This window comes from Tetranychus urticae, chromosome 1 (genome assembly GCF_039701765.1).
Source record: "Tetranychus urticae isolate SD_2017Ah chromosome 1, NJAU_TeUrti_SD_1.0, whole genome shotgun sequence".
NCBI classification, from domain to species: Eukaryota; Metazoa; Arthropoda; class Arachnida; order Trombidiformes; family Tetranychidae; genus Tetranychus; species Tetranychus urticae.
The window spans coordinates 31,928,070-31,951,551 of NC_142958.1; the positions used below are offsets into that span (position 1 = coordinate 31,928,070).

The 23,482-nt window shown below is 31.4% G+C and overlaps 6 protein-coding genes, 1 long non-coding RNA gene and 1 other non-coding gene across 13 annotated transcripts; 5 read left to right on the forward strand and 3 right to left on the reverse strand.

The window, feature by feature from the left end:
* Positions 1–944: 944 nt before the first annotated feature.
* LOC107361940 (beta-1,4-N-acetylgalactosaminyltransferase bre-4) lies at positions 945–10,749 on the reverse strand. 5 transcript variants are annotated; one of them, XR_016201062.1, is made up of 6 exons: positions 9,572–10,749; positions 8,565–8,797; positions 7,678–7,865; positions 6,117–6,335; positions 2,932–3,086; positions 945–1,229 (listed from the first exon to the last, which is right to left on the reverse strand). XR_016201062.1 is itself a non-coding variant. In XM_015928901.3 (5 exons), exons 1-5 carry the CDS (start codon positions 10,095–10,097, stop codon positions 1,100–1,102), a joined length of 1,296 nt encoding a protein of 431 aa, XP_015784387.1. In that variant the 5' UTR covers positions 10,098–10,749; the 3' UTR covers positions 945–1,099. The 5 variants fall into 5 exon arrangements, 2 of the variants coding, with proteins under 2 accessions (XP_015784387.1, XP_089126475.1); XR_016201061.1 differs by having other exon boundaries at positions 2,871–3,086; XR_016201060.1 differs by lacking the exon at positions 945–1,229 and adding an exon at positions 1,647–2,597 and having other exon boundaries at positions 2,871–3,086.
* Positions 10,750–10,858: 109 nt separating this feature from the next.
* LOC107361620 (5'-deoxynucleotidase HDDC2) lies at positions 10,859–13,581 on the forward strand. Of its 2 annotated transcripts, XM_015928461.3 has the most exons (3): positions 10,859–11,255; positions 12,066–12,371; positions 12,732–13,581. In XM_015928461.3, the coding sequence occupies exons 2-3, from the start codon at positions 12,074–12,076 to the stop codon at positions 13,118–13,120; spliced, it is 687 nt and encodes a 228-aa protein (XP_015783947.2). In that variant the 5' UTR covers positions 10,859–11,255; positions 12,066–12,073; the 3' UTR covers positions 13,121–13,581. The 2 variants fall into 2 exon arrangements, with proteins under 2 accessions (XP_015783947.2, XP_015783949.2); XM_015928463.3 differs by lacking the exon at positions 10,859–11,255 and having other exon boundaries at positions 11,981–12,371.
* Positions 13,582–13,777: 196 nt separating this feature from the next.
* Positions 13,778–13,850, forward strand: TRNAA-AGC (transfer RNA alanine (anticodon AGC)). The gene has a single exon. It is a non-coding gene; the product is annotated as a tRNA-Ala (tRNA).
* Positions 13,851–14,110: 260 nt separating this feature from the next.
* On the reverse strand, positions 14,111–16,021 carry LOC149094976 (DNA-directed RNA polymerase III subunit RPC3-like). The gene is made up of 2 exons (XM_015928448.3): positions 15,645–16,021; positions 14,111–15,559 (listed from the first exon to the last, which is right to left on the reverse strand). The coding sequence occupies exons 1-2, from the start codon at positions 15,935–15,937 to the stop codon at positions 14,221–14,223; spliced, it is 1,632 nt and encodes a 543-aa protein (XP_015783934.1). The 5' UTR covers positions 15,938–16,021; the 3' UTR covers positions 14,111–14,220.
* Positions 16,022–16,141: 120 nt separating this feature from the next.
* Positions 16,142–18,197, forward strand: LOC107361611 (beta-catenin-like protein 1). Its single transcript, XM_015928449.3, has 3 exons — positions 16,142–16,730; positions 16,801–17,018; positions 17,098–18,197. The coding sequence occupies exons 1-3, from the start codon at positions 16,256–16,258 to the stop codon at positions 17,998–18,000; spliced, it is 1,596 nt and encodes a 531-aa protein (XP_015783935.1). The 5' UTR covers positions 16,142–16,255; the 3' UTR covers positions 18,001–18,197.
* Positions 18,198–18,523: 326 nt separating this feature from the next.
* Positions 18,524–19,174, forward strand: Ccdc56 (Coiled-coil domain containing 56). The gene is made up of 2 exons (XM_089270350.1): positions 18,524–18,715; positions 18,969–19,174. The coding sequence occupies exons 1-2, from the start codon at positions 18,562–18,564 to the stop codon at positions 19,034–19,036; spliced, it is 222 nt and encodes a 73-aa protein (XP_089126476.1). The 5' UTR covers positions 18,524–18,561; the 3' UTR covers positions 19,037–19,174.
* On the reverse strand, positions 19,161–19,999 carry SkpA (S-phase kinase associated protein 1 SKP1-related A). Its single transcript, XM_015928465.3, has 2 exons — positions 19,593–19,999; positions 19,161–19,425 (listed from the first exon to the last, which is right to left on the reverse strand). The coding sequence occupies exons 1-2, from the start codon at positions 19,902–19,904 to the stop codon at positions 19,249–19,251; spliced, it is 489 nt and encodes a 162-aa protein (XP_015783951.1). The 5' UTR covers positions 19,905–19,999; the 3' UTR covers positions 19,161–19,248.
* A 1,235-nt stretch (positions 20,000–21,234) lies between these two features.
* LOC149094977 (uncharacterized) lies at positions 21,235–22,956 on the forward strand. The gene is made up of 2 exons (XR_016201063.1): positions 21,235–21,705; positions 21,803–22,956. It is a non-coding gene; the product is annotated as an uncharacterized LOC149094977 (long non-coding RNA).
* The last annotated feature ends 526 nt before the right edge of the window (positions 22,957–23,482 follow it).

A 23,482-nucleotide genomic window follows, 5' to 3' on the forward strand; every position in this document is an offset into this window, starting at 1 on the left:
AAGAATATCTCTGGTGTCTCTGGTAAACTCGCTTTTAACAGTGGAGTTAGTGTTCCAAGTCCAACCAAGGAAGGTCCTAAAAAAGCGAAGGATTTAAAGTCTGGTGGCTTGTCTGCATCTTGTAAGAAGGTTACATTGGAGAAGTCTGTTAAATCATTGAAGGGAGTTAAACCACAGCAATTGCAACAGCAACAGCCGCCTGCATCATGTATCAAGGAAAAAGAAAAGTGCACTAAATCTAATATTTTTAATGAATCAATCCTTGAGGATCATTATCCAATGCTTGAAGAAGATTTAGATGACCTTTCGTTTTCTCCTATCAGCATGTTTGGTCCTACGGATGCGATTAAATTTGACGAGGAAGAGGATCTTCCACAATTCATGGCGAAACCTCTCAAGTTTGAGCTGGATCTTGATCTTCTTTAAACATAATCATTAATCATCTTTTCCTTATTAATGTATTTGTATATTATTTATCACAATCAACCTCCATACATCCTCATGTCCATTCAGCTCTTACACTTATATTTTTTTAATAACAGTTTCTTTCCATTCAAAGACTTGCTTTGTTTATATCAATAACAGGCCCATTCATCAGGGTATTTCAAAAAATGACATGCTAGAAGTGAACAGAGTATTTTTAAATTATCTGTGAATCGCTAGATATCTAATTATTGCTATAATTTTTGATAAATTTGATTAAAATACCAAATCGTGTTAATAAGGTGCGTCTAAATTATATATTGTGACTTCTTTATCAGTCTAAAAGACATGTTTACTTCGAGATGTACTCAATGATCTTTTGAAATACCTTGAAAATAATTTCTCCACCCTTTCTCAAGCTATTGATCAAAAATTCACAATCAATTTAGTAGTTACTGGTTGATTTATAACAGAATGCTTCAATTGAAGCTGAAGAGTTTTCTAATGAAATAATAAAAAAATTTTCTTATTCAATTTTTTACTTTTCCTTTTCAATGAAAATACAATGCAATATAATCGTCAATATTGACTTAAGTCATTTGTACACATTTTATATATTTATATATATATATTAACTCTTTTTTCTGGTTGCTGATATTAAATAGTTTCAATTAGTTTAAGGTTGTAATGCATCAACGAGTATCCAAGTGTAAAGTTTTTGAAAGATGGTATCAAGCTTTTTATATTTAAGGCTGCTTAATCCATCAGTCCTGAATCGTCTTTTTGCTGAGTATAGCTTTTTGTATCTAAAATGGAGAAAAGATGAGAAAGAAAATCAATGAATAAGTAGAGTAGACATAGATTAAAATTGATTTAAAATGATTAAATAAAAGTATTTTTCATCAAAATGTGATTCAAGGGAAGACACAGAGAAAGATTAACCATCCAGACTTTTAATGCTATTAAATTCACATAAGTTGGGTTATATTAAAGTTATCAAAAACAGGAATTAAAGGTAATTATATCAACTTTAGCTGTTGATGTTCATTCAAATACAGCTAGGTTATAATCAAAACTAACAGCAACCATATTCCAAGTCTGTTATGAACAATGAATCAAAATCGATACAAACTATTTAATATTTTAAAAATAAACCTTTAAAGACATGTTTGTGAAAAGAGTTAGAGAAATTCAATAAATGATTGAAGGTTATTGGCAATAAATTAACAAAAGATATTCTTATTTTAATCAAGTATGACCCATAATCAGCACATAACAATAAACCTGTCGGAAATGAGCATGAAAGGGTAAAAAATAGCTAAAAATTAGGATAAATGATCTTAAATGGTAAGACAGACTTGTGAATGAAGCAGAAAAAACCAACTAATTTGAACAATTGAAGATTAATTGTCCAAACAAATTTAAAGGCTTTTTTAAACACACTAAATTGCTATTCTTGCATTTGATAATCAACGTTTAAACTGAATAAACATTTACAATGTTATTGTTGACCAATCAAATTAGAAATATTATCATTATGTTATAAGAAGAGTTGCTGTATTGAATGGAAGGGCGAAAAGAGTTGAATGAAACGATCATAAGATGATCTGAAGACGAAAAGAGGAAGAATAAAATTTAACAAGAAATAAGAGTAAATAAGAAAAGGAAGACTGAACTCGATGAGAAAACGATGAATCGTTGAAATGAAATTGAATCAAGGGATAATAAGATGATGAGGACAAATGAGGGAGAAAAACAAGGGGCAAGATGAGGATTGATGAATAAACAAGTGAGTAATGTAAGGAGAAAAGTCAATTGAGATCAATATAAGATTGTCACGCTACTGGTGCGTGTCCTCGATTAGACTCTTTGTAATTTTGCCCTGAAAATCCTAGATTAACTTGGAAGATTGGTAAGACAGGGAAAGATTGAAAGAGAATAATGAGAATGTTTCCTTTTGTTTCATCCTCATCCTAATCACCATTATTTCCATCGTTTCTTGTTCTTCGCATTATTTTGTAACTTTCATCAGCAATATTTGTACATTTATAATAACTATCAACTGTTCCGAGTTTTTATCCCTAGATTTCAGGACCGGAGATAGGCAACAACTTTGACAACAAGAGTATTTCCTGTGATGAGGAAGCTGGGAAACATGACGATGCACTTACTATCTGAAAGAGATGAAAAAAGAACCATGGAATGAATCAGTTAAGACAGAGACAAAAAACTAATACGATTAAGTCACCACATTGAATGACATCAACTTTTTTTGTCTGGTGGTGATGATGGTGATCAAGGGTGGAGATACTTGTAATCAACTTAAAACAGACTAACAATCAACCAGCAATCAATTTATCATAAAGTTACAATAAACTACAAGAAAATAAGTGATTTAGTCTTCCATCATGTTTAAACATACAGACTTGATCAAATCTTGTTTTAACCTTTTTCTTGTTTCCATCTTCACTCATTTATCTTTTAACAAGGATGTTGAAAGTAACACACCCTTTTACCCAAATTTAATATTATAATTGTGACTCATTTACAGTAATAGACATGATGGTGAAAATCATGATGATGGTGGTGGCAAGAATCAATTTAAAACCCTTGTAAAAATCCGTAACAGAATGAAACTCCAGAAAGAATAGAAAAAAGCAATTCTAGAATGAGAAAGAGAAATGAATTAGAAAAGTGTTTGTAAAATCGACATTAGGAAGGGAATTGATTCAGGGAGATTCATTGATTGTAATGTTTAACTTGATCAAGATCACTATGGTTATGACTTTTAGTTTAGAAAATGAACTTTCTCTCCAAATTAAGACAAAGATAAATCAATAAATTAAAAAAGGTAAGAAAGGTAGGCGAAAAGTTTAGAAGGTAAAGTGAATAAGAACTAAAATAGATTGAAATGATTAATAATTTAAACTCAGAGGTTTACGTTGTTTGAACATAAAGTAGCAACGCTAGCAAATCAAGAGAGCATGTCATTGATAATAAATATTTCATGTCCAGTAGATGAGAAAAGCCAAGTATTGAAATAGCAAACAGAAAACAAAACAAGAAAAAATCTCAGCAAACATTTACTTCTTGTTTTTGGCTGATGTTTTATTTCATTTCATCATGTTCATCATAATCATCCTAACCATCATCATCATCTCTATCATTTCTTGTCTTGTTTGACTTTTTTTTACCTCTTTAGACCGTCTATTGTGTTGATTCTGTGAGCGTGCAAAAGCCCATCTCAAGGGCCATGGTATTGTAAAATATATATAAGTAACAAAGTCATGAAGTTTGAATGAAAAGGAAGAGAATAATGATATTATTGATGATGAAAAAGGTATAAAAAATTATTTCAAGACTGAAAACGGAAAAGGTTTTCTCATGGCTGAAAAAATTTCAAATGATGGCAAAAAAGTGAAATAAAAAATATATGCAATCTCAGAAGACATTGAAACATGAACCGTGAAACAAGAAATAAAAAACATAAGAACTTTTCTCATGTTTTATCAGAGGATCAAATAATGACTAGAAACTGATCACATTAAATGATAAGTTATCATTAATAATGGATCAATGAAATCATTAAAATGTTCAACATTATGAATGACTAATTTCACACCAAACAGACAATAAAGTACTTTGAATTATTTGAATATTTGGATATTATTATGAGCAATAACATGAGCAACAATAACATTATTCAATGGTTTATATGGTTTTTGGAAGCTGCTTCTGTTCAATATTATCGGACAATTTGTTATCATTAATAAAAACCAGTAAAATACCATTTAAATGTCAAGGACAGGATAAATAATTGTTGGTTAATAGGTATTGAATCAATCATAAAAACATTAATTGTTCGAGTAAACACACAATTCAGTGAATTGCTGAATCGGTGAAACAACAGCAAAAAAAGACACATTTTTTAGCATTCTGAGTTGAAAGTGAAAGGCATAATAATATTTGGTTTGGTGAGTTGGACGCAAAAAATAGTAGGTAGGTTACTGTTGTGAGTTTTTTGCACAGCTCAAGAAGCAAGGTATTACAATATTAATAAATATTGTATTGAAACTATTATTTACTTGACTGTGAATGAATGGGCAGGAAAAATAATGGGAAACAATTAACGGTACTTCAAGTGAAGAGAGTAAGCAATCAAATTAAAGTCAACTTTTTTATGTTGGTAAAGAAAGCCAAAAAAATTGAGACATTTGAAGGAAATAGAGCTTGACAGTTAGTTTAAATGAAATATTTGAATGTGTCACTATTCAACATTGAAACATGATTTTGATTCAAGAAATGATTGCAATTAAATGAGAGGAAGAAGAAACAAAATGAATCAAGATGAGATTTGGATGAATGTGATATGAATGGGAAGATGGGAAGGAAAAGAAGAGTATGTTCAGGGGGAAATTATAAAACAGTGAAATGTGAAAACATTTATCAGATTTTTTATCGCTTTTCACATTCAACAGAGTAATCAGTTCTGGTAATTACTCAATTTCATTCCTTTGACCAACCTATTGTTTGATCGTCAATATCATACAACTCAGAGTTTTGTCTCTGAGTGAATTGTGCTTGTTGGTAAAAGTATTTGATTTTGAAATTGAATGATGGTACATGAAGTGAATAAAGAAGAATGAAACTTGAAAATTATGAAATAATGATTTTGAAAAAAAGTGAATGGATTGGTTAATGAGTTGGGCAAATTGGTAATAGTTAAATATAAGATTGAGGTTGCTGAATAGAGATATTAATCATATTGGGAGTGTTACAGTTTAAGTATCTATTCTCGATGAAGGAACTCTCATCTTGATTGAACTTGGAAAAAGACGATTAATTATCATGAATGAAAAGATAATGGAAGTTAATAGAAGATGATAATAGGAAGAGAAAGAAAGAGAGAAAGAGGGGAGAAAATGTAGAATCGATATTGCAGAATTGAAAATATAATTATAGTGAGAGAGAAAATTTTGGGTCATCTCTAATGACGATGAAAGGAGATCAAAACTGATGATGAAAGAAGGAGTTGTCGTCATGCATGCGATTTGAAGCTCAATAGTACTGATTAACCACAGTTTGGAAAGTATTGATTGTGTGTGAAACATGATGATGAAGACTCTGTCAAAAAAGATACATTCCTTATTATAACTACCAATCAGGCTTGAAACAGAGAGAATGGGAAAAAAGGTTAGAAAATATGTTCAAAGAGCAAAATCTCAACTCATTGGTACAATGAGATGTTTGATCAATCCTAAGGTTGGTGAACTATTTCAGAGTGAAAAAAGGTAAAGGGTCTAACAATTCAGGAGTCTGAACTTTTTTACCAAATAAAAGGCCCAAAGACACAAGAAGAATGAGCTTAATAGTGAAGCTAATATTTCAAGTCCATTGATGATAAAAAACGGCTAAATCTTCTTTCTCATGCTGGTTAGAGAGGGGAAGGGAGATATATAGCCAATCAAGAAGAGGTTGAACAAGGGTAAATTGTAAGGAATGAAGAAATTCATGTATTTAGTGAATCATTTTTTAGCTGATGATGGCGAAATCTTTCTCTGTTTGCCTTCCTCTTCATCTCGCAGGAAAGAAAGTTAAAGCTTCTTGTGTGAAAAGAAGTGAAGAAAAAAAGTGTAAAACATAAATGATGAAAAAAAATTGATGTGATAATGAATGGATTGATTGATAATAACCTGTCCGGATTTGGTGTTTCTTTTGGATGCCTCAACATGGAGTATCGAGCAATTGTCTCAGGATAACGGGTAATTCGGAATCCATGATAACTGATACGATGAGACATATCATCATCTTCACCGCCCCAGCCCCAGTATTCATTTGAAAATCCATTGAGAGCAATCATTTGTTTCTTAGAGAGAGCGCTTACACCACCAAAGATGCCATTGTAAGGAAGTCTGAGGAGAGAAAGTTGAATGAGTAAATCAAATGTGCATTATATGACAATCAAATAGAGGATGATGATGAGCATGATGAATCGGGGGAATAATAGATGAAGAGCGCAAAGGACAGGGCAAAGAAATTTCAATTTGATGGTTTGTCGGACGATTACAATTCGGAAGAATTGAAAAAGAAAGAAAAAACTATTTTTCATGAGATGAGTAGGGGAAGAGAGATAAATGATGGAATATGAATACAGTAAGATGATAAAGACTATTCGCTGAATTGGATAATAAGCAATTGAGCAACAAGGAAAGTAAAACGATGGAATAAGACCGGTTCATGGTGTAAACTTTTTTAGTTCATTTTACTGAATGATTAGATTCATCACAGAAAAAAACAAGCAAAAGCATGAAGGGATGTGATTACAAACATCATTTGTTGATCAAGCCTTTGGGCAAGCCATTTCAAAGTGCTACGTTTACTAGTCTGTCTTTGAATTTGCTCATCATTTACTTCTTATTACTAATCAGCAAATCCTCAATCCTGTTAAATCAAGTTTTTCTTCTGATGCTAGTTATTATTAATGTGATGATGTTTTATAAGATGTGAGAGGTTGAAGAGGACAGGATGGTCAATGTCGATGTCCTCAAAAGCTGAATGTATAAGTAAAAAAGGTTGAATTTACAAAGTTGACTAATGAGCTTGAATCATTTTGTTTCTGTGAAGCAAAAGAGGATCTCATGAAGATAACTGCGATGCTAATCAAGTTTTTTAGATAAATTTGCACAATTAAGAAAACAATTAAAGAATGGATTATAATTATGATGTCTATAAGGAATTGCCTGATACCAAATTTTGATTGATTTCAATTCGGTTATAAGCAGAGAAGGGCAAAAGAGTATTCTTGGTGAAAATAAAGACGAGCAAGATTCTTCATGTTGGAGTATGTTTACACACTTTAACAGAAGTACAAATTGAATTCATATTTTTGAAATATGAAGGTTTGAAAATGGCCAGATTTACTCTGCAAAGAGATATCTTTTTGATTGTCTAGATAATTTTTCGTGTCTGTTTGAACACGATATTTGATTGAAATAATCTTGAATCTTTGGAATCAAAACACATCAATCTTTGTAAACAAAAAAGCATGAATTGTACATTGTTTATTCCAAAGTCTGATCGATGTGTTTTCATTATTTGGAATTCTTTGTAACCATATTTTCCCTTATTTTCAAGATATTTTTACTTTTTTGTGCCGTTTTCTGCTTATAAAGTTGAATGAGTCAGGAGAGGTCAGAAGTTCAATTTTTTGAAATTTTTTGAATGACAGGGGGAAGATTAGAAATTAATTCTTACTTGTACTTCATAGTATTGATAGCAACTGACATATGTCTTGGTTGTTCAGCACATCTATAAAGATTTCTATCATCTTCAGGAACTAAGTCAACATCATGGAAAATAAAGCAATCATAATCTTTTTGCTTGGACGCTTCCATAAATCCAATGTTAAACAATTTGGCTCTATTGAACATAGTATCTTTCATCTGGTATCATCAGTATTTTCATTATCATCATTATCATCACCATTACCATTATCATCATCATCATTGCCATGATTATAACGATTAAGATGAAAATTGGCCAAGTCATAAAAGATTTTCCAAGATTAGATGAATTACATTACAAGAACGGAAATGTTAATCAACAGAAGGTGGGCGGTTTTTCGGAGTTTTACAGTTCATCCAAGGATAAATTTAAAAACAAACGTTTTTTTAGCACATGAATGTGATTTCGTCAAGATTCCGTCATCAAAGATGGTAGTGTGCAGTTACATTCAAGATAATTAAAGATGAATCCCATTGAAGAAATGATTACATGGAGATGGAAAAAGAGAAATTAATGGAATGAGATGAAATATGGAAGCCGGTGAAAATTGAGTTATAGAAATAAATTATTAGCAGATAAATTGCCGTTGAATTGGGGCGATAATGATCGAAATAATTAAACCATTGTAAGTAGGATACCATGTTGTTCATGTTGTTAATATTAATGGAATTATCAATAACCATTGGTGCAACCGGGAGTGAAACAAAAAGTGTGTGATGTGTGAAGAAGGAGAAAAAGAGAAAGTAGATTAATTTGATTGTTAAACATCAGGTAAATGGTAGGGTAAGAAGCATAAAACAAAAAAAGGTGGAAAAGTAACGAAAAAAAGGATTCAAGGTTCATTTTGGATTCATTACCTGCTCTATTATATAGATACAGTAATCAATTTGTTGACGTTGAAGCATCGGGTGAAGATTGTGTATCAAAATTCGTAAATGAAGCTCTCTATCACGATAAGGTACTATGATGGCGACTTTTTGGCGTGCTATACAGTTTTTAGGACGAAAACAACCACCGGTCTCAATATCGGGAAATTGTTCTTCTAAATGTGCCCAATCAAGAATCTCGGTCATAACCTTCAAACGGCCAACTTTAGATGATACATCAGGTTGGTAAATCATGATAATGAATACGTAAGAAAAGCGAAAGTGAGGACGAAATGGTCATGCATAGAGAGGAAGAAAGGGAGAGCGTGTCACGCCAGAAGAGCCAAAAATTTATATCGTCATCGTTGTCATGAAAGAGAAAGAAATGAAGAAAAGAAAGGTTAGCTTGATCAAATAAATTAGCTAATTCATTCTCACGAGAAGTGATGAGAAGTTTATATTCGAGGAGCAATTAATGATTTGTTCATGAATTTTGTTATTGTAACGAAATTAATTGCTTATTATTTTAAAATGTTTACTTAGAAAGTTAAATTCATCGAAAGAAGCCAACATCGAAGGACATAATCTTTTGCTTCCTTTATAATTCTCATTCAAGTGCAATTCAATGAATAATTCTTATCTCATTTTCATGATCGAGATGATGGAAAGAAAAGTAAAACAGTTAAAATGAGTTAAACAGGTTATTCAAAAGAGATTGTGATTCTTGATGATGTTAACCATTAACTTGTAAACTCCTACTGGTGAACAAACAGGTAAAAGTCAGGCAGACAGGCGAACAGTCAGGTAATAAACAACACACGCTCAACTCAATTTCAATCGATACAATATAAATTAAACAAAACTCGGGGTGAGTCTGGTTACGCATCGTAACACTTGATAATATAGTTTGTTTTGTTTTGTTTTTCCTTCTTCGATTTTGGCTTCATTTTCAATTTACTTTCATTAGTTTATTTGATCAATTGAAGCTCATCTCTTACCCAATTTAGGAGGGATTAAAGGACACAATTCCAGTTGACTAGCGTTGGTTAAATAGTTGTTTGTTACAGGTAGATCAAATTTATTTGATGAAAATGTTGATTCAGAGGCACTGGCATTTACATTGACATTAGATGAAGATGAAGATGAAGGTGATGGTGGTAATTTAAAATTTGAATTCAATCGTTGTATACTATTCTGAATTTGTGAATGTTGTTGTAATAGTAGTTGCTGTTGTTGTAGTTGATGTTGCTCATTTAATGTTGAGCTCAAACGACGATCTTTCAAAGTCGGATTAAATATACTATTATTGTGATTAATTGCTGACATAACTAGAGGCCATTTGATGGTTGATGATAATGATGATATAGAGGCGGACGATTGTATCAACCGTTGAGTCGTTATCATAAAGTCAGCTAAGTATTGCATAAATATCAACAAAAGTAGTAAACAAGCTATCAGCTTATAAATATGACTTTTAACAAAAATTAAATATCCTTGATAACTTCGATTTGACACCGGTACCATAATTGTGATTTGATGTGTGTGTTTCAAAGATATTCAACGGTAACAGCAATGAGTATAGAGAGATAAATGCGTATCTGGTAAGCGCCAATTGTTTGATATTAAATTGCACAGATTCATAAACAATAACAGGTCAACTAGATCAGCAATCTCCCAATTGTAGAGATACATAAGCAGATTTAACAAGGAGGAATGATTAAAGATAAAATCTTAAATCTAAGATCAAAGAGCACATATTAAAACCATGAGAAATAAAACAGAACCAAAAAAGTAGACACAAAAATATAAAGGGTTTTGGGTTAAAAGTGAAGTAAAATGATGAAAATAAAGATGAATAGGGAGAGGAAGAGATTGATGTAGATAAGGTGGAAAAATAAAAAGCCAGATGAATACAAATTAAATTAAAAATAAGTAAAGTATTAACATATAATACAGGAGTTGAGTTCTATTTTTTTCATGTTTGCACTTGTTTGTCACCTCTTCCTCTCGTTTCTTTCAAATCCAGGGTGGATTTCGAAAGCCAAAAGAGTCTATCAACTTTTTGATCTTCATCTGTTCACTGTTTATATTCACTGGGTTAACAAATAATTTAATCGGCTCCACATTATTTAACAAAATATAAACTAATCAATAAATTGTTTTCGTTTTTGAAACATACAAGTAAAAAATAATACATCAACCGATTCAGAGTAACTTGACTTGAAAATTTTACTGCTTCAACGCGTTACGCGTGCGCTAAATTTTTTCTCACGGCAATTTTATTTACAACGCCCTCTATTGTGGTTTCCATAGTATTAGAACTCAGCTGATTGAGAAGTTAATAAAAAAGTAAACAGAATCATCAATTTAAATCCAATTAAAAATTTAACTAGTTAATGGCATTAGTTAGAATTGATTTCAATTAACATCCTTTCAACAAATTTTTCTGTTTACGTGCTTTTTCGCCCGTTAAGTTATGTTCCTAATGTTTCATATAACTGTGAAGTTACATGTGCTTCAAAAGTGAAACTGTCAACAAAATTGTAATCTTATCATGGGGTGATAACACTATTTGATTACCTATATTATTATAATTACACGGGATTGTAGTGTAAAGAATTATAGGCTGATTGATTAAAAAAGTACAATCATGTTGTGCAAAATTAATTAAGTGTATAAATGGTAAGTTTTTCAGTTCATGTAATTTTTATATTGTTTCATTGAAAACCTTGAACAGTTACCATACTCTCATTCACTATTTTAGCTAATTTACAGATATCAGCTTATTTGGAAAAATTGAATCGGATGTTAATGTATTGAAAATTTATTTTAAAAATTTATTAAGTAACATGTCTATGTGAATTCAGTACTGACGTAAAGATCAGATTACTTGAAAAGGCAATCGGCGCTCGTCAGTTTTGTCTTTCTTTGTGAAAAGTATGAATCTAGTTAAATTTCCAATCTCAATTGGTTAAATTAAAGCCTCTGGCTTCAGTTACAATTATTCATGTTCATCAATCATCATTATGGTGATAATTTTCTTTAATTTGTAACTCCTCTTTGTTAAAAGTTATTAATAAAGTAGTTTAGCTAAATGTGTGTAAACTGACAAAATATGATGAGAAACACTATTTGACGACAAGCTCATTTTACGATAGAATATTTAACCAATATTCTCTTTCTTTTTTCTGTTGCTGCATTTTCCTATTTAAGTTAATTAACAACACAAACAATATCCTTTATTAATCGGCTTAGTAGTTAAACTACTTACAATTAGTGAATGTTTGATGTGAATAAGAACGACTTGCAACAAATGCCGATAGATGGCTCGACAGATTTGTTTTGATTTTTTATGTTTGATTTGAAATTCTCACTGGAAATTCACTCTTAAAATTTCATTTAAATTCTTCTGTTCAACCAGAAATCATCTTATTTTCAATTGTGTCGATAATTTGTTAATATCCTTTTAAACATCTTCTATCTACTATAAAGGTGCAATAATGGAAGCAAGCAAGTTGAAATTTCTCGAAGAAGCAGGTAAACTCAAAAGGACTGCGAGAAGAGGATGGGTGATCAAAAATATTGATGAACCTGAGACCATTAGTGGTCATATGTATCGAATGAGCTTAATGCCTCTTCTGGTTATGGAAAATTTGGTTAATTTGGACACAAACAAGATTATCAAGCTATGTTTAATTCATGATCTTGCTGAATGTATTGTGGGTGACATAACACCTCATGATAATGTCAGTAAAACAGAGAAACACAAGCGAGAAACAGATGCAATCAATCATTTAGGTAAGTACAAGGTTTATTTTTCACCCTTATCTCTGGTAGTTTAACCTTTTTATTAAAGACCCATATTACCTTTCTAGTGAACTGCTGAGCTAGTTCTAAATCTAAATAACATAAATTTTTAAGAGCTAATAATAGTTTTATGCGGCATTTTGAAATCAGTGTTTCTTAATTTATGTATCAAAAATGTCATCAAAACAATGACAATGATATAATAGTGTGCTTTTACAAAATGTCCGCCAGAGAAGGGAATAGTTAAGACTAGTTAAACTTATGAATATATCTTCGTTATGTTTGCTTTTTGGTCAACTTTGTCATTTGATCGATGATTAAAATTAGTTTCCATTGGTTTCTGTCTTTTAGCTTCCCTCCTACCAAATATCCGAGCTGCTGAATTAAAGGACCTTTTTGACGAATACGAAAATCAGGAAACGCCAGAATCGCAATTAACCAAAGATTTTGATCTTTATGATATGGTTCATCAAGCATTCGAGTATGAGAAACTTCAATTCGACAAGACTGGTGTTATTCCTGATTTGAGTGAATTTTTTTGCCAAACCAAAGTTTTATCTCGGATTCGAAACAAAGAAGTGAATGATTTGGTCAACGAAATTATAAAACAGCGAGTTATTTTTTGGAACCAAAACTCAGAGCCTTCCGAAAATAGTGAATCTGTGAAAAATTCTAGCCAATCTTCTGAAAACGATAGTGGGATTCAACTAGAAGAAGAACAGGTCCAGGTTGAAAATTAATGCAATTTATAAATTTAGATCAAAAGCCAATAAATCATAAACGATCTGTAAAGCAGAAACATTAACTCCAGCATAGTTCCCATTCATCTAACACATTTTAGATTCTCCCAGACGACAGATTTCACAGTTAAAGCAATATTGAGACAGCAAAAAAACCATCCAGACTAAACTTTTACGAAATGAAAAAAAACGGAAAGCACATAAATTTTAGGAAATCATCAACATGAGAAAAATTTATCCATATTTAACTGAAAAAAGATACTTTTACATTTATATTTGACATCAGAACAAGTTTGATCAATCCATTAAGTCTTTCCAGTTTTTGATCAAATTTGACCACGTTTAATACCAAGTTTTCATTTAGCTAATATTCATTTAAGTATAAAAAACATCCTCATTTTTCAACCCAACTTTAAAATACTTTCCACTTTACGTTTAATTAAAAAAATTCCAGACTTCAATCAATCAAATGTGTTTTTTATTTTTCCAGACAATGAACGAAGATGTTAAACGAATGTAACAAAATATTAAAACCATCATTTGCTAATACATTGAATGAATACAAAAAACTCTTTTAATGGAAACCTGTTTTTATTTAACTTGGTGCAGTCGAAATAACAATTCAAATATTGATTTTGACCTTTAGTTTATATGTCAGGGGATGTAGCTCAGATGGTAGAGCGCTCGCTTAGCATGCGAGAGGTACCGAGATCGATACTCGGCATCTCCAATTACTTTTTGATTTATTGATTATCATTTTTTATCATTTCCATATGAACTTGAATTGTCAGTTAGTTAATAGCAAATAATTTTGTTTTGATGTAACAAGGCCAGACACGGGGAAATTGCATAACTCTTGACTGAAAGGGTTTTTTTGGTCCAGAAGCTAATCCCTCTTAATACAGACTGGATTTGCAATTATTAATTCTGTCAGTTTTCTGATTTTAATTAAAAAAGAAAAAATTGAATTAAATGAAATGAAATTTAAACTTCTTTTTGTTTTTGGATGTTTTTTAATCCGAATTGAATTAAGAACGAGTATAAAATTGATTTTAAAGTCCATATTATCAATTTGATAGTTAATTTTTGGCGATTTTTTTTCAACCATAAAGACTGATTGATAACCAACTTTGAAACAAGAATAAAGTATCATCGACTTGAAGTTCACATAATTCTAAGCGATGAGAGAGTTTTTTGAGCCGTTCAAGTAGTTCTTTATCATGGGTTGAAAAAGATTGGTTTAACTCTTCAATTTGTGGCTCAACGTCTGCTTGATCACCTGAGTTTAGCCTTAGATTGGTTATAACAGCATCGATGAATGTTTTTCTGTCTATTAAAATTTTATGTACTTCGTTTTCATGATTGCGTCGTATAATACAATTAAAAATGGCCTGATAACAGCGTTCGATCGTGCTACGTACGATTTCTTCCAAGTCAACGTTAAAAATAAAATAAGTATGGGCAGGAGCATATTCAGATCCCTTTGGGTATTGCAACAGTCGTATAAAATTATTCGTCATCAGATTATATGTACATTCTTTAGCGTCTTTAGCAGGAACCATAGCAAGCTCTTCAATTTGTTTTTGATGAAGATATTTTTTGGTTAACAATAATCGAAAAATTCGACCACATTGGGATCCAAAACGATCACTTACAATAGATGCTAAAGATGAGTGAATCAATTCTTCATAAATTTTCATGATGTTTACTCGGTACATTCCTACGCCAGATCTTTCATCAACTTTCACAACAAAACGACTGTTATCTTCAATAACAAATGTAAGATATTCTTCGATATCTTCCTTGGTGGAAAATAATGTGGAACAGCTCTCTTTTGGCAATTTACCCTTCTTCATCACCTTAGGACAAAGATCTTCAACGATATCAGTTTTAGTTATTACCACTGTTTCTTTAGCCCACAAGTGGGCTTGACTTAATCGAAGCATTACCAGAACCAGCTGAGCTGCTTTTTCATCATCATAATGAGTTTTCAAACCCTCCAGAATTGTCATATCACGCAAATAAAGATGAAATTGATCAGAGTTAACCACGTAATAAACGTCTTCTTTTGATTTCACTGGATCTTTTTTACGTCTTTTGGATACAGGTTCCAAGGATTCATTGTCTTCTAACTTTACTGAAAATTTGGTTGCAATTTGTTGAATATCCTTGACATCTTCATCTTCTTCTATGTTACTTGGAAACCAAATGGATTCATTGCTTTCATTGGATATTACACAAGCCCTTATAATATATTTTGCTTTAATCATTTCGACTAGAACTTCGCTAATGTTAGTCAAAGTTCGAAAGTTATCATCAGCCACTCTATTTTCACTAGAGTTCTTCATCCGGTTATACACTTTTTCGATTATATCATCGGCAGTCAAGATTCCTTCCATTAAAATTTCCTCAATTATTTGCTCACCAAAGTCACCAAACCTTTTTCAAAATAAAAAATTAAATGCAAATTAAAATAAGATCTAACAAAATATGCAATGGTCACCGAAAAAAATTCAATACTTACTCTCTCTTGGCAATATAAATATACTTGGGATACCTCAATAGGTACAAAATCCTCTGTGGTTCAGCTTTGTATTCTGTTAATCCACCAGAATTTTTATGAATGGTTACTAAACAATGTTTGATGAGGACAGTCAAAGCCTTTTTACAATTTTTTAATTTCTCCTTCGACTCAAGCCATATCAATTTCAATGGCGCTTGTCCGAGATTCATCACAGTCTTACCAACATTGGAAATAATCTCACCAAAGTATTCTTTAAGTAATAAAGAACACAATCTGATGGTTTGGACAGACATAACTCGAAAAAATATGTAGATAAATAGATAATTAAATTTAACAAGAAAAATTTACATTGAATCAAAACAAATAAACAAGATTGAGCTACACATGTGCCTCAACAATTATTGTTAACATCACCTTAGTAATCATATGGCAAGATTTCGATATATCGAAAAGTCGATATTTTTCAAATGAAAAGACGGTTTCAATTAGATTTTCTCTGTTTACAAATCATCTATAAAGTTAATTCTCATAATTGTCATCTATCAGCTTTAAGTTGATTAATCTTATTATCTGTATATTTGTTTTTTCTTGAGTATCGTGGTTATAACAAAATGGATACTGATGTAGTTATGGACACCTCTGCTGAAGCTCCTGCACCACTTGATGATGTATCTTTGAAGAGAATGATTTTACAATTTGAAAGGAAAGTTTTAAAAAATCAAGAGTATCGTATCAAATATGCGGATGATGCATTGAAATTCATGGAAACTGAAGTTGAGCTGTTCGAGATTATCCAGCAAATGCAAGTTATTAGTACTCAACCGGAACTTTACCATGTTCTTCTCGAATTGAATGTTTTGACAACCTTACTTGGACTCTTGGTTCATGAAAATACCGACATTGCTTGTGCTGTCGTTTCTCTTCTCCAAGAAGTGTGTGAAATTGACGATGACGATGATTATGACAAGATTTCTCCGCTCTTAGATTTTCTCATTGAATCACAATTAGTACATCTACTAGTCTCTAACATGCAACGACTCGATGAAACTGTCAAAGAAGAGTCTGAAGGAGTGTTTAATTCTTTATGTACGTTATTTATTTGCCAGCATTTTTCTATGGATTATATTGTGATCATTAATTTTTTTATTTCTTACAGCCATCATTGAAAATCTTCTGGATTACAAGCCTGAAATTTCTAAAGATTGTCAAGCCCTGTTAACTTGGCTGCTACAACGGTTAAAAGCCAAACTTCCATTCGATGGTAACAAACTTTATGCATCAGAAATATTGTGTATTCTTCTACAGAACAACGATGATAATCGCAAACAATTAGGCTCTGTTGGTGGAATAGATACTCTATTGCAGCAAATAGCTGTAAGTTTTACTCATTCAGATTTATTGTACTTTTAACTACTGATACTAACTGTGTTTTTTATTTTTCTATTTTGATTAGTATTTTAAAAGGCATGATATTTCCACTGGAGATGAGCGAGAATATCTTGAAAATATTTATGACTGTTTATGCTCAGCACTACTCTGTTGTTCCGTTAACAGGAAACTATTTTTCGATGGTGAAGGAATTGAATTAATGAACTTAATTTTAAAGGAAAAGAAAAAAGGAAATATAAGCTCTATGAGGATGGGTGCTGTTAAAGTAATCAATCACCTTCTTAGTGAGGACAAGGGACGTGATTCTGTATTGGAAGATTGTTGCAACAAATTTATTGAGATCTTCGGACTTTCTTCTATCTTCCCTATCTTTCTCAAACCTAAATCCATAACAATCGGACAGAAGAAAAAAGAAGCTAATGTTGTTATCGATGATGTTGAGGAGCACTGCTGTTCAATTATATTAGCTCTCTTGAAACATTCAAAGCCAGAAAATAGAAAAAGAGTTATAAATAAATTTCTAGAAAATAATATGGAAAAAACTGAGAGGATAGTTGAATTACATTTCAAATATTCTGAGCGTTTAATGAAATGTGACGCTCTAATCAGGAAGGAAAGAGCACAGAAAATGGCCAATGACGAAAGTATTGATGAAGACCAAATATTCGCTCGACGATTAACCGAAGGAGGTCTTTTTACATTACAAATTATTGACCAGATAATATTAATCATTAGTAAAGAACCAATCAGTAAAGTCGAGAACCATGGACCTTCAACTAGTACCAGTCCCCTTCAACCTCCAAAGGATACAATCAAAGGAACAATCATGAAATCACTGCACACTCATGCACGTATTCATTCTTCTGTTAACCATTATAAAATGATAAAAAGTGTAATGAAAGAAATGGCTGAAGACGCTGAAAAAGAAGAGAAAGAACGCATTTTACAACTCGTTGAAGATTTTTGATTGTTAGAATAAAATTTCGGATCACTATCACTGTTTAATTTTTCATTAAAAATTTCATTTATCCTATCTGTTTGATGAATCAAGATATCGTGGTTTGCTTTTAAAAGACCATTTTGAGATTTGCATGCTTTATAAAGCCCAAATGAAATGTCAAAAATCTTTTCATTCAAGGTAATAAACTGTACTTGAGCATTTTTGAGCGAATAATTTTTATTTAATCCATAACAAGGTGAACTATTGACATGATTAATGAATACATTGTTTAATATTACACTGTAAATGCAATTTTTCTTACACTGAAATAAAAGGTGCTAATAATGACAAAATGTTCATTATAAATAGGAGAAAGGACAAAAAATTATATTAAAGGTTTTAACAATCACCAAGATTTGAATTTTGAATTCAAGTGAAAACATGATAAAGAGAGAGAGAGAGGGGGGAGAGATAGAGAGGCAGAAAGACAGACAGACAGACAGACAGACAGAATGGAAGAACTTTAATTATTTATAAACGATCCCTCTTCTCACGATAAACACTGAAACTGAAACTGAAACTGAAAGTATGGCTTCTAATGTGAATGAATTGGATAAATTAGAGCAATTAATTCGCTCTAGAATGAATCGGCAAAGTGCGGCTCGTGCCCAAGCTTTCATGATGCAAAGGAAACGCGCTAGAATTGCTGGAGCTGTGTTATCCTTGATTACCGTCGGCATTTGTAAGTAACCTTTACATAATTTGTCATTTCCCATTTTTCACTAATATTTAAGAAATAAAAAAAAGATAATCGCCATCTCAATGGTCAATTTTTGATTTAATTACGCTACTGGCCCGTCCCTTAAGCCTAATTCAAAAGATTTCAACGACCCTTTGATACACTTTTCATTTTTTGTCCCTCAATCTTTGCCAGTACTTTGCAATGATGTTTTTTATTCAACTGTTATTTCATCATCTTTTTATTTCTATTTCAGATGGCTATACTATCCATGCGATTAAACAGGAGAAGCTTTTTGATGACGATGATGATACAAAATCATAGCTGTTAGATTTACTGTATAATGGAGGAAATCTTTTGTTGTAACCTAAATATTGCTCATTTCTAGTATTTTCAGCGCGAGTCATATGTGTACAAAATTATAAAAAATAAATCAAAGCAAAATGAGTTAATGATTGTGAATTAAGAGCGGTTTTTATTTCTGTCAATGAAGTTTACAATGAATAGAAGAATGGGTTGACGGCCATTTATCTCTTTCATCGCTCCTCACACCATTCGTTTTCTTTCCGAATCTGATCCTCTTCAGCAGGAGTAAAATCATTCTTGATGTTGAATGTTTTGCGAATTTCTTCTGGAGTTTTACCTTTGATCATATTAGCGACGGTTTTACAGGTGACGTCGAGAAGACCTTTAATATCCAAGTAATTAGCCGCCTGAAATGGAAGAAAAAAGATTATAATGAAATATCAAAATAGGATTAGACAGGCGAGAGTCAGACGACAGAATAATAAAATTGAAGTCAAACAATAGATGAAAATGGGTTGGTTGAAAAGTGATAGCAAATGAGCAAGATATAGTAGGAGTTGAAAATTGCACTTACAAGAATCAATTCAAAAAGTGTTCCTTGATCGACCTTGAGGAAATCGGCATCCCAGGTACCAATATCATCAGTACGCTTTTCCCGATTATCGTCTTCTTCTGGTGGTGGAGGGTCATCTTTATGGTAGGTAGCCCATTGAATTACTTTCTTCAAGATGGTAGAATTAACGTTGTGCAGAGGAACAACATCATCATCTTCATCCTCCATACCCAAATCTTCAAGCATAGTCTTTATTGTAACTGATGCTTTGGCAATTTCTACATCAACAACGAAGGTTTCACCATCACTGCTTTGTAATTTGATGTTAGGCATGATGTTTAAGGAGATGTACGATACTGTGATTAACAATTGAACTGAAATAAAAAAACGGAGGCCAAGAGATCGGTTTATTAAAATTTAAAAATTGCTTTAACAATTATCGCGTTAAAGGTGTACATCTATTTTTATTTTTAAACGCTGCATGCGCCACCTAAGAAGAAAAAAGTGCTTCCATCTAACGAGTTATTTACGAATACAATCCTTAAGCAAACAAAAATTTCCATTGTTTCTTTTGTTTGGAAGACATTCCATTATTATTAATGTTAATTTACTAATCTAAATATCTCTAAAAGGCTTATTTAATTGTTATTTTAACAATTGTAATTAAGATAAAATTAGAGAGAGTTTGTTAAAGGATTAAAACTTGAAGAATTGATTTTTGTTTTACTTTTGGATGCTGAATTGGAAGGAAACCGTTACTCAACCGAAATCCAAAACAACTTGTTTCTTATCCTTCGAAATGGCTTGTCTTTGTCTTGTGGTCATGTTTCTCGACCCATTTCTTCCTCTTAACTGTTGATTGTTTTTGTAATAGTTAGAAGCTTCAAATTACAAACTAATTGTCATTATCAGAATGACTAAACAGTGTTTATTGTAACCGACTTTGAGCTCTACAATGGAGTCAACTGTTTTCAGCTAATCATGAGATTAAAAATGATGAACTTATCCAAGGTTTTCAAGTTTTCCTTAAACAAGATTTACTCTTTGATTGTATGTATAAATCATTTTTGCATTTGACTTTTAAGTAAATCTTTATCAGATAAATCTAGCGTTTTAACTATTGGAAGTAATTGTCTAACAGCATCATGTCAATCTTGAATGTGATCAAGTGTCACCAATGGTTGAATTTTACTGAACATTTGTCAATAATATCTCTTGAGTTTTCACTTCAGTTTGCTCATTCAATTAAAAACTGGACTTTATTATATTTAAGGTTCTTAAATTACTCAACCTTAACTTGACAAGCTGGTCTTTGAATTGTGCTGTTTTAATCACAACTCGGTTAGATTTAATTATCCTTTCAACATTTGAATGGAAAAAATCTGTTAGTTCAATCAGCTAACAAACAAAGAACTTAATAAAACCCTTTAGAAGTTCATGATTCACCAGGTTTGAATAACAATCCCAAGATTCATGTATCCACACTGATCAACAGTAATAATTGTAGGTCAAATCAAAAATGGGTTTTTGTCCAAACAACGCGTGTAAACAGGAAAAGTGTGCAGCCATTACATTGAATGTAAATGGAGGCGAGTGGCTCCATTTAGTTGGATTATGATGTTACTGTTGGGTTTATTAATTCATTGATATCAATACCAGTATCAATCACAGCAAGTGATTTCAATATTAATAGCAAAATGGGCTAAAATCAGTGAAAATAAGTGAAAATAAGTAAAATAAGTGTAAAAATTGCGCCAAAAGAGCCAAAGATAACAATCACCTGATCAAAGTGCCTATCATTTTTTGTAATCGTTTTTATTTTGAATCTCGAAATTGAATTAACTCATTTTATTGTGATTAGCCTTTTCTTTAACAATTGTGTATCAATAAGGAAACTTTCATCAACCTTTCATCTACTTCTAGTTATTTAATTAGATGAATTTACTTCTAATAGTCAATCAACCGATGTAAATATCATCATCTTTTTGTGCCTTTTTTCCTCTTTTTGATCCTCTTTTTTGTTGCTATAAGCTTACATCCATAACATGATAACCTTAAAGTAATGTATCAAATACAAGCTCATTTAGTGACATCTAGATAACTGGAACCTTGACCTAACTCACCTTTACCCTCTGTAAGTACTTTTATAGAGTATTGAATTACATTCATCCTTTTTTGCCTTTAAGTGTCTATCGGGCCTTTTTATTTATCAATTTTGCTTATCTTTTCAGATCCTAATAGTATAATCATTCGTTGACAAGCTGATAATATCAATAACAATTGGTTTACTACTTGAAATTGCTGTTTTTCAATAATTTTGTCGATATGATGGAAATGGTCAATTTTATGATGGAGGCGATAGAATGGACTAAAACTGAAGATTTCATTCTTAGATACTGCTGTTCAAACATTGGAGATAAATTAGCAACCAACTGATAATTGCCCAGTGAATTGGTAAACATGACGTCTTCTGAATAACAATTAGCTGTGTTAAAATCGCCTTAAAAATGGATTGTAAACTATTTGGGAAGGAGATTGATTAGGATTAAGCTTAAAGCATGAGAGTTGCAAAAAAATGATGAAACTAAAATATGGATAAAATGATTCACAAATTGATTCCAGACAATAATATTTTTTGATTTCTATGGTTTCGTCGCTCTCCTTTCAATTTACCAACAACTGTCTGATTCAACAACAATTCAACCAATCATCAAGACTCTAAGGTTAATTAACAAACCATATTTCCCTGCAATTCAAGCTGATCAATGATAAAGCTGAGACAAAGACAAAAGGACATGAAATAAAGGGCAAACCAAAAGCTGAACCAAACTCAACCCAAACCCAAAAACAAAGGCAATACCCAAAGTCAACCCAAAGATGAAACACAGAGAAACCAGGGGAACCATTGAGACCAAATCAATGTCTATTGAAGATTGAAATACACCAATTTACAAGCCAACAAAAACAAATTAAATAATAATTAACCTTTTCTAATTAAAATATGGCGAACAGAAAAGGATATTAATATAAGCTTAAAGTTAATAATCTGAATTGAAAGGCTCAACACAACAAGTTAACCTGAGATGGAGAACCATAAAGAACGTTAATGATTATTAATATTATCATTTCTAATTAAATAATTTTGTTCAATCAAAATTATTACCAATTCTTAAGCTAATCTGGCAAACCTTTTGATAAAAAGCAATATATAATATACTACTTATATCAATACAATATCAACACTGTATCCAAAATACCATTGAAAAGGTAAAATATCAAGAGCGATAACAAGAAGAAAAATGATAAAAGAAAAGTTCAGAAGAAAAATGAATCCATATTAATGTAATTTTTTCTTGTCAATTAAAGAAACCTTAGTAAATCAAAATTACTTTTTACCCGTTGTTCAATATAACACACAGACTCATAGATATATACATATAAACTGATGTACAGTGAAACTCATGGAGTAAATGTTATTAGGTAAGTAAGTTTCATGTTGCTATTATCATATTATTATTATCATCATCATTATCATTTATATTATTATATTTATACAATTTTATGGTAAAATAAGCCAATCGCAAGATGATAAAAATCCTTATTGGACTATATTCAAAGTAATGGCAAAGCAAGGCTCCACCTTTCAAGCTTTGTATACAAACTGTTAAGCTTACAGGTAAACTCCACCTTTCAAGCAAAACGTTGAACCATTCAAGTAAAGGCAAACTCAAACCTTTTCATTAAAATCAAAACTTGTTAATCATTCATTTCAATCAATCCATTCATTTAACAACAATCAAATGTTAACATTGTGTCATTATTCAGTGTAAACCATCAATAAGACAACAATTTTTTAGGTAAAACAATTCAATGTTTTTCAATCATTTTGTATGCTTTACCTTTTTCATTAT